Consider the following 16910-nt stretch of genomic DNA (forward strand, 5'->3'; position numbering starts at 1 on the left):
TTTCTCTTTTTGTCTTACTGGCCCCATTTCTGACCACTTCAGTTAGGCGCAGGGCAGAAGCAATTGACCTGCTGGCAGGAAGACCCAGGAAGCCTCGGGGCCGTTTTTTCCATCTTCCGTCCACCTCCTGCGTGCCTCTTCTGTTGGCAGTGCTAAGCTAGCATGGGGTTTGGAGCTGCTGTCCTGCTAATGGAGAGAAGTCCCTGTGCCAAAGTCCCTATAGTTTAAAACAGACAGCGTATACCACCAAGGAGCTGGCCCTTAAAAACATGTGTGTTTCTGTCTCTTTTTTTTAAACCCTGCCAGGTAATTGTGCAGAGTCATTGGTAAAATTTAGTACAATTCCCCCTCCTCCTCCTTTTAAGGTACTGCACGTGGCATTGTCGTGTACACGGGGGATCGCACCGTGATGGGCAGAATCGCCACGCTCGCTTCTGGGCTGGAAGGGGGCCAGACTCCCATCGCTGCGGAAATTGAACACTTTATCCACATCATCACGGGTGTGGCCGTGTTCCTGGGCATGTCGTTCTTCATCCTTTCTCTGATCCTCGAGTACACCTGGCTTGAGGCCGTCATCTTCCTCATCGGCATCATTGTAGCCAACGTGCCAGAGGGTTTGCTGGCCACCGTCACGGTAAGAGGCTTGGGGAAGGCGATGCTCGCTCACTCCGACGGCCTGCCTGATTGTGAGACTCATCCGCTACCCTTTCCTCAGGGACTGCGGGGGCTGCCGACTTAGGTTTTTTTTTGCATATGTTTGTACGTGGGTTTTCTTCAGAGCCACCTGGTGGGGTTAGACAGTGAAAAGACCTCAGCATGTTTTCATACGGAAGATAGTAACCCAGAAGCATACTTTTTTTTTTCCTTGAATTTTATCACATGATCCAGAACAGTGTAGGATAGAAAGGAGAAGAACTTGGGGGTAAGTAGGGAAAACAGACTATGGTAAATCCTGGCTATTTTCACTTTTCTTAATAGTCTGCTTTTTGGAGGGGGGTGGGGGAAGCCCCATATACACGTTACCATTATTATTTCCTCCAACTTCAGAGGAAGCTTGGAGAGATTTAGTTTTAGACAAATTTCTCCCATGTTAGGGGGTAGCCAGAGTTAGTATGGAATGGCCGCCTGGTTGAGTTTGAAGTAATCTGGCTCCAACGCTTTAGGTGTGCCTGACCCTGACCGCCAAGCGCATGGCCAGGAAGAACTGCTTAGTGAAGAACCTGGAGGCTGTGGAGACCTTGGGGTCCACGTCCACCATCTGCTCAGACAAAACCGGAACTCTGACCCAGAACCGGATGACGGTGGCCCACATGTGGTTCGACAATCAAATCCACGAGGCCGACACGACGGAGAATCAGAGTGGTAAGACCAGGGCCCGGCCCACACCTGAGCCTCACCTGCTTGCTTGTTTTTTATCATTTGGTAAAGAGGGTTTTAGATGGTTTGGGTGTTTTGTCTTTTGGGGTTTTGTTTGCATGTCAGTACAAACATGGTTGGAAAATGCCGAAAACCTGACTGGTTGCGTTCATTGGGAAATGAGACGTGTCACCTCACATTTCTGTGGGCCCTTAGTACAAAGCTAGCGCATTATTTTCCTCTCTTTTTGCTTCCACCAGGTGTCTCATTCGACAAGACCTCGGCCACCTGGCTCGCTCTGTCCAGAATTGCAGGGCTTTGTAACAGGGCCGTGTTTCAGGCTAACCAGGACAACCTGCCTATCCTGAAGGTAGGCTCAGCAGTTCTGTTAAGGTTGCCTTCGAGGTGTGCAGATGCCACCCAAGAACCACCACCTGAGGGTTCTCTTTAAATAGCACGTGGCCTTTGGGGGCTGTAGAGTAACTGGGACACTTGGAATGGTCCATGGGATGCTTTGCTATGTGTAACTTGAGTTGTGTTGCCTGTAGACCCCAAACTACTTTCAGTACCCTGCGGTCAATATAGGTCAGTAAAGGGGGAATATACAGTAAAAACTGACCAAAGAGGAGTTGGGGGAGGTGGGAGGCAATCTTTACTGGTGAAAAACCTCATAAGTAAAATCCAGCTTTACTACTCTTGAGTTTACGTGGTGATCGCCTAACCTAGCAGACAGTGAGGGCTACTTTTGTGACTTAATAATCGCATTTGCCTATTAGGATACAGCAGATTCCAGTCAATGCCTTAAGCCATTTATTTTCTTAAAATAACTCAGCTATTTCTCTTATCTTATTTGTTCTTAGTTGGCTACTAATGACGCAGAAATAAGCTAAGCGTAGCCTCGTGGAATTTGCATGAAATTTGAAATGACTGAGAGATTTTTCTGTGTGGCCCAGTAAAGACTTGGTCCCAGAAAGGTCACGAGCTGCACAAGGTCCTTGCGGACAAGAGGAGCTGCACGGGGCCCTCTGGGCGGCTCCCTCTCTCCGAAGCTGCCTCTGGTGGTTCTGGGTAGAAACTGGGTTGTCGAAGAGAATGTGCCTCCGATGGAACCGAGATGGCTTCTGTTGTGAAGATAGGATTCCTTTATTCTTTAAAGGAGAGTCTCTTGGCATTTGAATTGATGTTGTTTTGAGGAAGATGTTGTTGATCTTGGGATAAAACTTGAGATGCCAGCTTCATCGTTTTTCTTACCTCAAAGTGGAAATTTTCTAGGCTTTGAGAACAGGGACTCATAAGTATCCAGTCTTCGCTCATTTCAAAGCTCCAGAAAGGTAGCATGAGAAGTTATTTCAGGGGGTTGGGGCCATGTTATATTAATGGCATTATCAAAAAAAAAAAAAAAAAAAAGGCATGCAGCCCAATTCTGCTTTAGTAACTGGCCTTTATTAAAGTGATCCCACTTATTTCATGCTTCTTACCAAACCTGGCCACATTTCTCATTAAACAGGGCTACTATATTTGTAAGTGAGCATTAACTTGCTATCTGCACGTGCGGCCTGGCATGCCAAAGTTCTAAAATGTTTATCTGTGTAAAAGTTGGCTGTAGCCGAAAATGTTTTTAATATGTCAAAATCTAAGTGTTACAGTGTATCACACAAAATATATGTGTTACCAAAAATGATGTATGCATTAACTACAATGGTGGCTGATTACATTACCGTTGGAGCTAATAATAGCTTTCAGTTTGCATCATTCAGGCCCAGACAATCCTGCACAATTGAATTAGTTTAGAACGTAAAGTCCTGTTTTGCCCTTGACACAGACAGCTTGCCCTCTGTCCTGAGAACGCAAGGCGTTTTCTTTTTTAAATTGCAGGGCAGTGAAGGGGACCGTAAATATTTACATTCTCACTCTGTATTTTCAGATTCATAACTAGAAATAGGTGGTTGGGAATGGTTGGCTTTGAGACTTCTCAGCAGGCCCAGGGAAGGTAAAAAAGGCCAGAGTAGGTTGGAAGAGTGTCTTGTGCTTCTTCCAAGCGTAGGTGATGCCTTCTCGTGCTGGTTTGGGTCGGGGGCGGGGGTGGGGGGTGGGGGTGGGCGGGGCTCTGGGTGGGGCGGGAGGCCGGGAGGCCGGCAAGGAAGAGGTTGGAGTTTAGGGGCTGTGACGCCGTGGTCACTCGCCACAACTGTGCTCCTCCTCGCCCAGCTCCCCTCTCCTCCTGACGGGTGGGAAGACATTCTGAGTCTTCTCTGGCTTTCAGCGATGCCTGGGTAGAGCGCTTTCAGGGTGACTAACAGAGGCGTCTCTGTTCGCAGCGGGCCGTTGCAGGCGATGCGTCCGAGTCCGCACTCCTGAAGTGCATTGAGCTGTGCTGCGGTTCTGTGAAGGAGATGAGAGAGAGATACACCAAGATCGTCGAGATACCCTTCAACTCCACCAACAAGTACCAGGTCTGAGGGTCTGGGGACCTTGTGGGGGGCCCGAAGGGACAGAAGAGAAGGACATACGCTGGAAAAAGATCCATCATCCCTTTTGGAATTTTCCACACTGAAATGCTTTCTAAAAACGAATGAGTCACACTCTTTTATGAATGCTTTAACTTTACATCTTACCCTGACTCCGTATTGAAAATCCGAATTTATTTGAGTATTAGTAGGATAAATGAAGCCTCTTCTAATATGTTGTCCGGGCCCTTTTGAATTCTCATTTGTCGGTTGTAGTGGGTGTGGGCGTTTGGAGAGGGGACTGGGTAGGGCTGCAGGTGCACACACGTGTGCCAGTCCCTTTTCTGAATTTTCTTCGGGAAAACTGTGTATGTGAACACGTGTCAGGGATGTATGAGCACCTCACCACGTTTGTTTCTTCTGTAGCATTCAAAGTGTGTTACAATGTGCGAGACACTTCAAAGTTCAGAAATAGGGGCTCTTGGATATTTTTGAAAACAACTACTAGGGACTTCCCTGGTGGTCCAGTGGTTAGGACTCCACCCTTTCACTAACGAGGGCCTGGGTTCCATCCCTGGTCGGGGAACTAAGATCCCACAAGCTGCGCGACGCGGCCCAAAAAAAGAAAAAAATTCCCTCCCTGGGCTGCCCGTCCCAGCCATCCAACGTTTGCATCTCCACCGTCCTTCACAGTTGTCCATCCACAAGAACCTCAACACGGCTGAGTCCCGGCACCTGCTGGTGATGAAAGGTGCTCCGGAAAGGATCCTGGACCGCTGCAGCTCCATCCTCATCCACGGCAAGGAGCAGCCCCTGGACGAGGAGCTGAAGGACGCCTTTCAGAACGCCTACCTGGAGCTGGGTGGCCTCGGAGAGCGCGTGCTGGGTAGGCAGATAGCCTGGCAACAGGGCCGCAGACAAGTCCGGGAGACGATTGCAACTTACTGGGTTAACCTCTGTTTCTCCTTAACTTCCCTTTATTTGCCCCCTATTGTTTTGAAAACAATAAGCGCTGGAGACAGTGGGCGGCAACATGCTGCTGGTTTGCTTCTGACTCGGACTTTGACCTTTGGTCTCATGCTGGTCAGTTCTGTTTGCTCAAAAAAAAAGAGGGGAAAGGAGTTTTATTATCTGGCTTTTGTTGCTGTGCCCATGATCTGTCAACTTAATGAAATGAAAATTAATTCCTTAGGGCATCTAGAATAAAGCCACTTCCTGACTGCCACAGAATGGCTGTGAATTTACACGGGCACTTGTGCCGCCAGCTCATAAATTAGGGCCCCAGGATGCCACCTGTCCTTCCTGCTCTGTCAGCCACCTCGGATTAGAAGTACATTGACCCCACTGTGTCCCTGAGAAAGTGGCATTTATAATCTTGTAGGTTGACAGATAAAAATTCATTATTGATGTAATTCTTCTGTTCTTCGTTTGGATAACTTAGAAGTGGTCCCTTACGCATGTTCTTACCTGCTCTCGTCTAACTTGAGGTGTCTTAGGTCTCTATCCAACTGGAAGGTCGCTCTTAAGTGATGTTTGTTTCTGCACCTCCCACCCCAAAGTAGAAGCAGCCTCTCTTATATGAACTCCACTTGATACCACTTTAAAGTCCACTGTAACCTTCACACAACATTGAAAGAAATATCTTAAATATCATGATTCTTGTGTGAACAGTAATACTAGATACAAACCCCTTGGGCAGAACGTGTCTGATCTGCATTTATCCTCAAAGAAGCTGGCACGATGGCCCACGTGGGTGCTCAGCAGTATACTTTGGTTAGATGAACAGTGAGCAGAGATGTGACCTTGATTTTTCCCAGAGACGGAAGTGGAGACAAAGACTTACACAATGTGCCACGTCTCAGTAACTGAGTGGGCAGGTCTAGGAGCCGGAAACCATGGTGCCTGAGTCGGTCTGCTCTACATTGAACAAAGCCTCTTCCTCTGAGGCTTAGTGATGGATTCTGTCTTTTGCACAGTTTTTCTTCTAGGCATCCTGTGTCATTCATAAACGTTCGATAAAACTCACTTGGTTATAACAGTAGACTTTAAAAAACCTTCCAAGCTAAGTGAATAATAAGCCGCTGTCCTGCTGCTGCCTCTGTCACTGGAAGTCCTCACAGGCTCCCTGCCCTCCTGCAGGTTTCTGCCACCTTTTCCTGCCAGATGAACAGTTTCCCGAAGGCTTCCAGTTTGACACCGATGATGTGAATTTCCCTGTTGATAATCTCTGCTTCGTGGGGCTCATCTCCATGATCGACCCACCACGGGCTGCGGTCCCTGATGCCGTGGGCAAATGTCGAAGTGCTGGAATTAAGGTAATGCCCTGCCCCCCTTTTTGGCATCACCTCTCAGCAGCTCGGGGCACCCTACTTAGTGACGTTGCCTTGTGGGGTCCATGTGGCAGCTGGTGTTTCTCACCCGGAGTATCAATTTCTCATCTCCAAAGCTTTTTAGTTACCACCAGAGAAGACCAAATGGTATTAAGATGTTGGTGTAAACTGCAGATGAGGGATTGAAAAAAAAAAAAAATCAACTTTTTAAGGGAAATGTAATGTAGCAAATTAAAAAGAGCAGAAGACTTGGTAAGTTTTTTTTTTTAATGAATAAATTTATTTTAAAAGTAGTATGGTTTAACAAATTCAACAAAGTTATATTGGCACTTTTTTTTTTTTTAACATCTTTATTGGAGTATAATTGTTTTACAATGGTGTGTTAGTTTCTGCTTTATAACAAAGTGAATCAGCTATACATATACATATATCCCCATATCCCCTCCCTCTTGCATCTCCCTCCCACCCTCCCTATCCCACCCCTCTAGGTGGTCACAAAGCACCGAGCTGATCTCCCTGTGCTCTGCGGCTGCTCCCCACTAGCTATCTATTTTACATTTGGTAGTGTATATATGTCCATGCCACTCTCTCACTTCGTCTCAGCTTACCCTCCCCCCTCCCCGTGTCCTCAAGTCCATTCTCTATGTCTGTGTCTTTATTCCTGTCCTGCCCCTAGGTTCTTCAGAACCTTTTTTTTTTTTTTAGATTCCATATATATGTGTTAGCATACGGTATTTGTTTTTCTCTTTCTGGCTCACTTCACTCTGTATGACAGACTCTAGGTCCGTGCACCTCACTACAAATAACTCAATTTCGTTTCTTTTCATGGCTGAGTAATATTCCATTGTATATATGTACCACATCGTCTTTATCCGTTCATCTGTCGACGGACACTTAGGATGCTTCCATGTCCTGGCTATTGTAAATAGAGCTGCAGTGAACATTGTGGTACATGACTCTTTTTGAATTATGGTTTTCTCAGGGTATATGCCCAGTAATGGGATTGCTGGGTAGTATGGTAGTTCTATTTTTAGTTTTTTAAGGAACCTCCATACTGTTCTCCATAGTGGCTGTATCAATTTACATTCCCACCAGCAGTGCAGGAGGGTCCCCTTTTCTCGACACCCTGTCCAGCATTTATTGTTTGTAGATGTTTTGATGATGGCCATTCTGACTCGTGTGAGGTGATACCTCACTGTAGTTTTGATTTGCATTTCTCTAATGATTAGTGATGTTGAGCATCCTTTCATGTGTTTGTTGGCCATCTGTATGTCTTCTTTGGAGAAATGTCTGTTTAGGTCTTCTGCCCATTTTTGGATTGGGTTGTTTGTTTTTTTGATATTGAGCTGCATGAGCTGCTTGTATATTTTGGAGATTAATCCTCTGTCAGTTGCTTCGTTTGCAAATATTTTCTCCCATTCCGAGGGTTGTCTTTTTGTCTTATGATTTCCTTTGCTGTGCAAAAGCTTTTAAGTTTTATTAGGTCCCATTTGTTTATTTTTGTTTTTATTTCCATTTCTCTAGGAGGTGGGTCAAAAAGGATCTTGCTGTGATTTATGTCATAGAGTGTTATTTTGAAATATTTGCCTTGCTCTAAATGAATACGCTCCGTGCAGTGAATGGCATGTGTTCTGTGTTTTCAGTGAACTGGTTTTGGAATGCTTGGCGTACTCTGTATTGGTCTTAAGTTGCAGAGTATTGTTCAGGTACGCTGATACAGTGTGGTTCAGTGTAGTTCGTGTAGTCTCCCTTGTTGCTGGCTGTTTGATTCTCCGCTTTCTCATTCTCATGAGTACTACTGCCCTGAAAAACTTTGTAAAAACTATTCTCCTACCACCTCGACTGTATTCTAAATATAATCTGGGGTCAAAAAGAGCAGTGACTGACTTGAATTCTTGTTACTTACTGCTTTCCCTCCAAATTGGGCCAGTTTCAGGATGCTGACCCTTTACTCACCAGCATCAGATTTTTATCATTTTTTTTGTTGTTGGTTTCAGTAAACTTGAGTTTTTTTCTGCGGTGGTGTAAAAGGAAAAAGATACTGTTTATTCTGTGTGATTGTGTGCCAAGATAAAAACTGGGTATTGCTTTGTGTCTTCTGTGAACTCATGTCTGTATTTTGGGCTAGTTCATGTTTATCGGTTTTATATTTGCATTTCTTTCCCTTTGATATTCCAAGCCGAGTCATCCTTGACGCTTACTCTTGCGTACTTGTAAGACTTCTCAAGGTCATTTTCTTGGCTGCTGCGTTCAATAAATTGTCCTCTTCCTTGTCACAGGTCATCATGGTCACCGGAGACCATCCAATCACAGCCAAAGCCATTGCCAAAGGTGTGGGCATCATCTCGGAAGGAAACGAGACCGTAGAAGACATCGCTGCCCGCCTCAACATCCCCGTGAGCCAGGTGAACCCCAGGTAAGGCAGAAAGGTCAGAGCACTGTTGCCTTGAATGTGCAGGTGCTGGTAGTTGGGCATCTTCAGCTTGGTTCTACACAGTTTTCTTCTAGGCTTGCTCCGGGTTAGGGATGCCCCTCCAGTGCCAGAAAACAGCCTTGTTGTTCCTAGGGAGGGTTTTCAATAAGAGCGGTCACCATAAGCCACACTTAGATGGTGCCTACCGCTCTAAGCACTTGCTACAGTACCCACGAAGGCAGGTGATACTCCCACCTTGCAGAGCAGGGAGGCTGAGGCCGAGTCACGCAGTACACTCGGCAGTCTAGCTTCTGAGTTCACGCTGTTAACCACTGCGCCATACTGCCCTTTACCCAAGCACCTTGTCGTTTTCAGGTCCACACTAACAAAATAAAATGGGCAAGGCACAATTGTCCAGGTAGCTCAGGCCAGAAAGGGAGATTTTGGTAATAAAGTAAAATAGATAACTTGAGACAACTTTGTTTTTAATGTTCTGTTAAGGTTTAGGGCCACCCCCCCGCCTCACCCCCAGCCAAACCCTACTTTGGGTTTGGTTTTTCATCAGCTCTGTCACCGCCTAAAACTGAGTTATGTTATTTCAATGCGTCTTACAAAGATGGGGAAAGGAAGATGAGAGACAGGCCTGCCCAGTGATTATTGTGAGTCTTGAATGAGATATATGAAAATGCTTTGTAACCTGTGAAACACTGCACAGATAATACATAATGGGGACAGTTCCCTCTGGCTCTGTGGTGTTTACGCAGTGTTCTGCGTAGCGTGGCAACATTCCTTCTTGGGGATGAGCATCGTGCTGGTGAAGTGACGGGTGACTTGTCTTTCGGTCCTAATGGTAGGGATGCCAAGGCCTGCGTGGTACATGGCAGTGATCTGAAGGACATGACTTCCGAGCAGCTGGATGACATTCTGAAGTACCACACAGAGATCGTGTTTGCCAGGACCTCTCCGCAGCAGAAGCTCATCATTGTGGAGGGCTGCCAGAGACAGGTCAGCGCACAGCCGGGGCCGGGCTCTTTCAGGTGCTACTGACCTCGGTGATGGCAGTTCCAGTAAAAACAAAAAGCAACAGTGGTGGAAACATGAGCCCGTTTCTCTCAGTCTCAGTACACACGTGCCAGTAAGACGCTCCAGGCATAGAGAGAAGGGTGGTGACTGGATCACGGTTCAGCCAAGACACGTACTCCACTGTACAGGTCTTCGCTGTGGCCCAGAGTCGGAGCTTCGGCACTCGCCTGGAATAGCAGAGCAGGGTCCTAATGTGTACACCGGAGATGTGAATGTCCAGGAGACTCGCATCCCATACCTGGGAAAGACCTGGAGGTGGGGGGATGCATGAAGGAACGGGGCTTTCCAAAGTGCCACTCGCCCAAGTCATGACTTTGAGTAGCCCTTGTGAACAAGGTGGGGGACACGTTTGTTGTCACTCCTGGATTCTGGCTGTGGCTGTGTGCATTCCCGGCTGTGACGGTTCCGCATCTCTATAGAGTCTCAGTGGGAAAGGAGCAGTGTCTGTCCTGAGAGGCGACTGGAGGCCGCGCCTCCCTTATACCCATCGCTAGACTACACGATTCCTAACCCGCATCCCTCCTTTTTCTGGCAGGGCGCCATCGTGGCTGTAACTGGCGATGGTGTCAATGACTCTCCGGCTTTGAAGAAGGCTGACATCGGGGTTGCCATGGGGATTGCTGGCTCAGACGTGTCTAAGCAAGCTGCCGACATGATTCTCCTGGATGACAACTTTGCCTCAATTGTGACTGGAGTAGAGGAAGGTGAGAGGGCTGCATGTAAAGCGACCAGCAAAACCTCATTCAGATGCTGCCGAGCCGTGTCAGTTTCTGTACGCTTAAGGGATGTGTGCAGTATCTGGTCCCTCTCATTAAGCTCTACAGTAAAAGCAACCTTTTGCTTTCATAGGTCGTCTGATTTTTGATAACTTGAAGAAATCCATTGCCTACACCCTCACCAGTAACATTCCAGAGATCACCCCCTTCCTGATATTTATTATTGCAAACATTCCACTACCCCTGGGGACTGTCACCATCCTCTGCATCGACTTGGGGACAGACATGGTGAGTGACCGTCACGGCTTCCACACACCACAGTGTTAAGGTGTGGCGTTAGCACTCACCGCTGTGCTTCTCTGGGTCCCCGTGGCCACTGTAAGGAAAAGAAATGCTCGGTAGTGACATTTCCGATGTGTGGCAGCCTCAGCATCAAAGATTGAGTGATAGCATTCCTCGAGACAGCTGACAACATCTATTTATCAGATAGAAGTCTTCCCTTTTGTATAACTTTGCCCCTTTTGTTTTTGAAAGTGGGACTCGTAATATCTCATGTTACGAAAAACATTTTTTAAAGGGAGGGCAAGAATTTTAAAACAAAAGGTTCACAACATGAGCTTGCTGGTGTCTGATAACTTGAAATCCCTTCTCGCCCCTCCTCCCCAGGTTCCTGCCATCTCCCTGGCTTATGAGCAGGCTGAGAGCGACATCATGAAGAGACAGCCCAGAAACCCCCAAACGGACAAACTCGTGAACGAGCGGCTGATCAGCATGGCCTACGGACAGATTGGTGAGCCGGCAGGTTTAAAGTATCTGTAGGGGTGGTGTCTGCCTTCTGAGACTTCAAATGTTGGGTGACTTTCAAATCTAGGATGAGCCATGACCTGGAGTGAGACAGGGGATTTTTTTTAGATTCCCTTCCAAGTGAGAATAAATCTTTTGCTGTCTGCCAAGAAACCGTAGTTCTTTAGACTGGGCACCTGTGACTGAGCTCATCTGCCTTAGAACCCAGGACGCCCCTGCTCACAGAGCCTTTCCAGTGCCAGGCACAGTTCCTGGGAGCTGCACTATTAACTCAAAGGCGGCTTTTCCTGGGGGAACCTAGTGTCGGTCACTCATTTGACTCTGCAAACCCTAACTCACTGTCCAGAGTTTGCAGGTTTGGCTGATAGGTCACCGCCAAGTGGCTCCTCTGCACGCCCACTCTCCCCACCCCCAGTGCTTGATTTCTGTTCCACCAGTGGCGCATGACCAGCTAACACATGGTCTAGGTGGTGGGCAGTGAAAATACCCTTTGATCCTAAATCCTTTGCCTTTAGGACAACTTGGTGAAGCCACCATCAGCAACTTGTTCTTCTGGAGTAATGGGTTGCATCACTGTGAACACTTGGGTAAAATGGGACAGATTACTACATTACAGAGATGTGGAAAAGATTGACTTGACAGTTGCTGACAACAAAGTAATTGGCTGATGGCCAGAAAGACCTCTTAATTTTTTTTTTTTTTAATAAAGTTCCTAAGACCGATCACATTTTTTTTTTCTTTTTTTTTTTAGTATTTATTTATTTATGGCTGTGCTGAGTCTTCGTTTCTGTGCGAGGGCTTTCTCTAGTTGTGGCGAGCGGGGGCCACTCTTCATCGCGGTGCGCGGGCCTCTCACTATCACGGCCTCTCTTGTTGCGGAGCACAGGCTCCAGACGCGCAGGCTCAGTAATTGTGGCTCACGGGCCTAGTTGCTCCACGGCATGTGGGATCTTCCCGGACCAGGGCTCGAACCCGTGTCCCCTGCATTGGCAGGCAGACTCTCAACCACTGCACCACCAGGGAAGCCCCCAAGACCTCTAATTTTGAGCAGAAGGAAGACTATGTCCAGAGCGTGGGATGAAATCCCACCCCAAGAAGTTGAGGGCACAGTGATTGGATTGGATCCTGGGGAGAACGATCCTGAAAGTGGGGGAGGAGAAAGATGGGGTCAGAAAGTGCCACATTCATGATTTCCACAGTGGCTGGCAGAAAGGCGATGTGTAAAAGTTTTGAGACATGGGAGGGAAAGTCATAATATTTCAGAAATTAAAATGTAGGGAAATGGATTTTTACCCCCCAGGGTCGTGCCCTGATAGAAGCAGATGATCGAGTAATAGAGATGGGTGTTTAAGAGCAAGGCCCGGGCACCGTCTTTTAAGCTCTAAAAAGTGACTCACAGTGGAGCAGGCGTGAGCACGGAGTGTGTCCCGGGTCGTCCGTCCCACCGGTCATAGCCTGTGAGTGATCAAGACCTTCTTCCAGGCCCTGGCGTTCAAGTTGTCTTTCCAACCTCTCAGGTATGATCCAGGCCCTGGGGGGCTTCTTCACTTACTTTGTGATTATGGCTGAGAACGGCTTCCTCCCGACTCACCTGCTGGGCGTCCGAGTAGACTGGGATGACCGCTGGATCAACGACGTGGAAGATAGCTACGGGCAGCAGTGGGTGAGTGAGGGCTGCCCGCCTGACCAGTGCTGGACGGAGCTCCTCCAGCCCCAGGGGATGGGGCCACACGGCCTCCGGACACGCGGGCTTATCTGTCTGCCTTATGCATTTCAGACCTACGAACAGAGGAAGATCGTGGAGTTCACCTGCCACACAGCCTTCTTTGTCAGCATCGTGGTGGTGCAGTGGGCCGACTTGGTCATCTGCAAGACCAGGAGGAATTCTGTCTTCCAGCAGGGGATGAAGTGAGTAGGGCACAGTCAGGGGTCCTGGCTCAAAGAAGGGGTCGGGTGACGTCTAAACCCTTTGCCAAAAGCCCAGCACCTGACACACAGGGCAGAGTTTCTGGAAACTTATTCGCGGAGCAAATTGAGGAAGCAAAATGTTTTCTAGGTTTTTTCATCTGACCTCAATCAAGTTCCTAAGTACAACTAATAATACATAAAGACATCGACCTGCCATTTGCCACGTAGCATTAGAAGATACACTTCTGTTTGTGTTTTTTTAATTTTTCCCCACTCCTTGTTTTTTTAGGAACAAGATCTTAATATTTGGCCTCTTCGAAGAGACGGCCCTTGCTGCTTTCCTTTCCTACTGCCCTGGAATGGGTGTTGCCCTGAGGATGTACCCGCTCAAGTAAGTCCATCCTCTTCTAGCTCCAGAAAGTGGGAAATAGTAAGTGTGGCTTTTCCTCTCATGACACACGTTAGTAGCTGTTATTGTGGGAACTTTTGGGCGATGTGTACAAGAGTTCCTCTGGATTGGAAAATGAGGAAAGGCTGACTCAGTGATGCAGACGAGCAAATCCACAGACTGTGCTTAGGACTTGCCGTCACTAGGGCCAGCCGGGCTCTGGCCCTTGGGCTTGCTCGCCAGCCAACTGCACTGAGCACTCAGGTCCCCCATGGCCACGGTCCCGTTGTCTTGAGGCCAGCGGGGGATATCCTGGAGTTTGGGGACACAGGTTCCAGTCTTGATTGGCTCACCCAGTCACTGCGTCGCATGGCAAGCGGCTCACCTCTGTGGGCCTCTGACTCTTCTGCTCTCGAAGGACAATGGTGAAGCAGGTCTGAGGTCCTTTTACTTTCCAGTCGAGCACGGGTAGTGTTAGGAGATCATGGGCGGAGGACCGGAGGAGGCTGACCGCTAGTCTTTGGCCAGAACCAGACTGGCCTTAAACATGGTGAATGACTGCACTTTGGATAGACCTGAATTTTCACATATAGGATTTGCCACAAACTCCAGTAGTGTTTTGAAGCATTGAGTGTGTTTGTGGTGTCTGCTAACTGGTTGAGATTAGGCAGCTGCAGCCTATTAAAATATGCTAAACCACAGAAAACGGGACCCTACGAGTCAAGCTTTTGATCTAAACATCAGTCTTCCCGTGCTCACTCAGACCCATCTGGACTCTCTCGACTAGCCTGTTGCCCTTCACCTCCTCTCACTGATCTCATCCCAAAAGTAACCAAACCCTGTTGGCTTCCCTGACTGCCCATCTGTGGTGCAAGGGGAGCCTGGCATCCAGGGTCTTGTTACTGTGCCAGCCTGTCTTCCTAGCCTTATACCCATCCAGGCTTATGTTAGGTGAATTCAGTACTTCTCTTCTGCCTGCATATTTGGGGAAGGCTGTTCCCTTCTCACTCCATCAATCCCGATAGTTCCTCAAGGTTGGTTTTCTCAGGGCTTGTCCCCATGTGATCTCACCCTCCTGGGCATGTGCAGCTGCACCCCTCCTTTGCCATTGTTGTCAGTCACTTCTGCTCGCATAGATTGTTATTTTCAGAGCATGGACCACGACATCTTTTTTGACTTTGTGTCTCCAGCCCCCTGCACAGAGCTGGCACACAACAGGGGCAAGTCTTATCCAAGCTGAATTCTATCATCTTGGGCCATTGTTTGTTAAGAGGAGGCTAGGAGGATCAGAGCTCTCTAAAAGGCCAAAATGGAAAATCTCTACAAAATCTCAGCCTACAACAGGCTGGTGGTGTCTCAGGGCATCTTTTGCTATGACTAGAGAACTTGTTCCCAATAGGTTCTATCCAGTGTGGAAGGTGGCTTAGTTACAAGGGTCCCCAGGTCAAACGAGGTCATCTTCTAGCATGTGGAGGACACACGAGACAGGAAGAGGAGGAGGAGAGATGCCAGAGCTCTGTCCTGGGACAGTCTTCCTCCAGTGGTTGCTGCGGGAAGCTGGTAGTCAAGAAAGCGTCAGCCTCCTTTGGAGGCCGCCTAGGGAGCCTGTCTCCAGGCTGGGGACTGTGGCGGCAGCCCCTGGGCCCCCAAAGACCTCGGATCTCTGCTGGGGTTCAGCTTCTTATTCCCCAGGTCTGGGACTCAACGCACTCCTGACTGTCCCAAGCCCCACTGTCAGAGACCACATTCAAGGGATGATTAAACTGGTTGTGACCCACCCTGGCAGTTCTTTATCTTCAGATGCCAGGACATCAGACAGATAAACTTGAGTGAGCTTCTTAAATACTTTAGAAACAGAAGAAAGAAAATGTCCAGTCGCTCTGGAATCATCAACAAAAAAAAAAATCTAAGCTGACCTACAAACCAATTCTCAAGGAAAACCCAACTGAAGGTGGCAGTCCACTTTCTTCTGCCTCTCCAGGCCCTGAGCACACAGCAGCGGGCTGTTTTTATCATGTGTTCTGTGTTAATGCTCGGCCAGCTACCCATGGCTGTACTTGGCTTCTCCTTTCAGGCTGATTATTTCATTATCACTATGCTGATTTGCAGTTTCTTTTTCCTTTGAGTTGTGCGTACGCGTGTAAATTGTCACTTGATTCTATTTCCAGACCTACCTGGTGGTTCTGTGCCTTCCCCTACTCTCTTCTCATCTTCGTGTATGATGAAGTCCGAAAGCTCATCATCAGGCGACGCCCTGGCGGTAAGTATAGGCATTTTTAGTTGGGGGTGCGGGCTGCAGAGGGGCGCCTGTGGGTCTACCGGCTTTTGCTCTGTTTCCTTTGAAGTGTTTGTTTGGGCTTCTCCACAATCAGTCTGCTTGGCTAAGTCCATTGGAAGCCAACTGTAAACTGACTTGAGTCACAGCCCAGCCTCAGAATGGAGATCTCAGTTGAGGTTTCAGAACTGACCAAATACAAACCAAATAGGATGCAGTGGAAACTTGGTCAGAAATCTAAACCATCTTTCTAATTAACACGTCACTCTTAAAAGCATTTAAATAAATACAGTTGAGGGCCCAGATTGAATTTGGGTTAAACACCCCACCCCCCCATTGGCTTTGTTCCCCTGAGGTCCATTCTTTCTGTCTTTCCCTCTGCCCCCTCCCGAGGAGGAATACTCACTGTCACTTATCTCTGTCTCTCTCTGTGGCCCACAGGCTGGGTAGAGAAGGAGACCTACTACTAGACCCCCTCCTGCACACCGGGGAGCGTCACGCCGCACACTCTGCACCCACCACCCACCCCCTCTTTGTGTACTTCAGTCTCGGAATTCAGAATTCTACCCTGGTAGGAAAGCACCAAAGCATGTGGGGAAGCGAGATGTCCCGGAATGAAGCATGTAGCTATATGGGGGGGAGGGGGGAGGGCTGCCCGAGAAACATCCGTCTGTGGGAACAACATCGGGAAAGGTTTTTATGTGCCTTTTTGTTTTTGTAAAAAGGAAAACTCGGAAAGACTGAAAGAATACATTTTATATCTGGATTTTTACAAATAAAGATGGCTATTATAATGGAATTGGTCTCATGCCCTCATCACTTCCATGGTCCAGATTTTCTCGTGTGTGATCGGTCTGGAGCCGTGGTTCCCAGCGCACGAGTCCCTGGCCAGGAGCTTCATCGGCATCACTTGGAACTTGTTAGCACAGCAAAGCCAGGGCCACTGAACCAGAAGCTAGCCAGCAATCTGTTTAATAAGTCTCCAGGTGATTCTGATTCACATTCAAGTTTAAGGACCACAGATTAAGGGGAAACTTTCTGCCCGTGCTTTTGTGGTCTGAGTGGGTGAGCTTACCTCCCCATTTTCCCGTGGGCTACTGCGGGTGGTATGGCCTGAACTCCCCCTGCTGCCTTCACATCTGCTTCTTGAAGGACACACCTGTCACGAGAAGGCTTTTCAGACCCTCAGG

The 16910-nt window shown here is 48.1% G+C and overlaps 1 protein-coding gene across 1 annotated transcript in view; it reads left to right on the plus strand.

Moving 5' to 3' along the window:
• Nucleotides 1-16519, plus strand: part of ATP1A1 (ATPase Na+/K+ transporting subunit alpha 1) — a 33104-nt gene extending 16585 nt beyond the window's left edge. The window contains exons 8-23 of the mRNA XM_007169327.3: nt 366-634; nt 1164-1362; nt 1617-1726; nt 3675-3809; nt 4497-4689; nt 5943-6118; nt 8413-8549; nt 9401-9551; nt 10165-10333; nt 10479-10633; nt 11012-11135; nt 12667-12812; nt 12927-13057; nt 13347-13448; nt 15614-15705; nt 16162-16519. Of these exons, the coding sequence (XP_007169389.1) occupies nt 366-634; nt 1164-1362; nt 1617-1726; nt 3675-3809; nt 4497-4689; nt 5943-6118; nt 8413-8549; nt 9401-9551; nt 10165-10333; nt 10479-10633; nt 11012-11135; nt 12667-12812; nt 12927-13057; nt 13347-13448; nt 15614-15705; nt 16162-16190 (2318 nt within the window). The 3' untranslated portion in view covers nt 16191-16519. The remainder of the gene's footprint in view (nt 1-365; nt 635-1163; nt 1363-1616; nt 1727-3674; nt 3810-4496; nt 4690-5942; nt 6119-8412; nt 8550-9400; nt 9552-10164; nt 10334-10478; nt 10634-11011; nt 11136-12666; nt 12813-12926; nt 13058-13346; nt 13449-15613; nt 15706-16161) is intronic.
• Nucleotides 16520-16910: the final 391 nt, after the last annotated feature.

This window comes from Balaenoptera acutorostrata, chromosome 1 (genome assembly GCF_949987535.1).
Source record: "Balaenoptera acutorostrata chromosome 1, mBalAcu1.1, whole genome shotgun sequence".
NCBI classification, from domain to species: Eukaryota; Metazoa; Chordata; class Mammalia; order Artiodactyla; family Balaenopteridae; genus Balaenoptera; species Balaenoptera acutorostrata.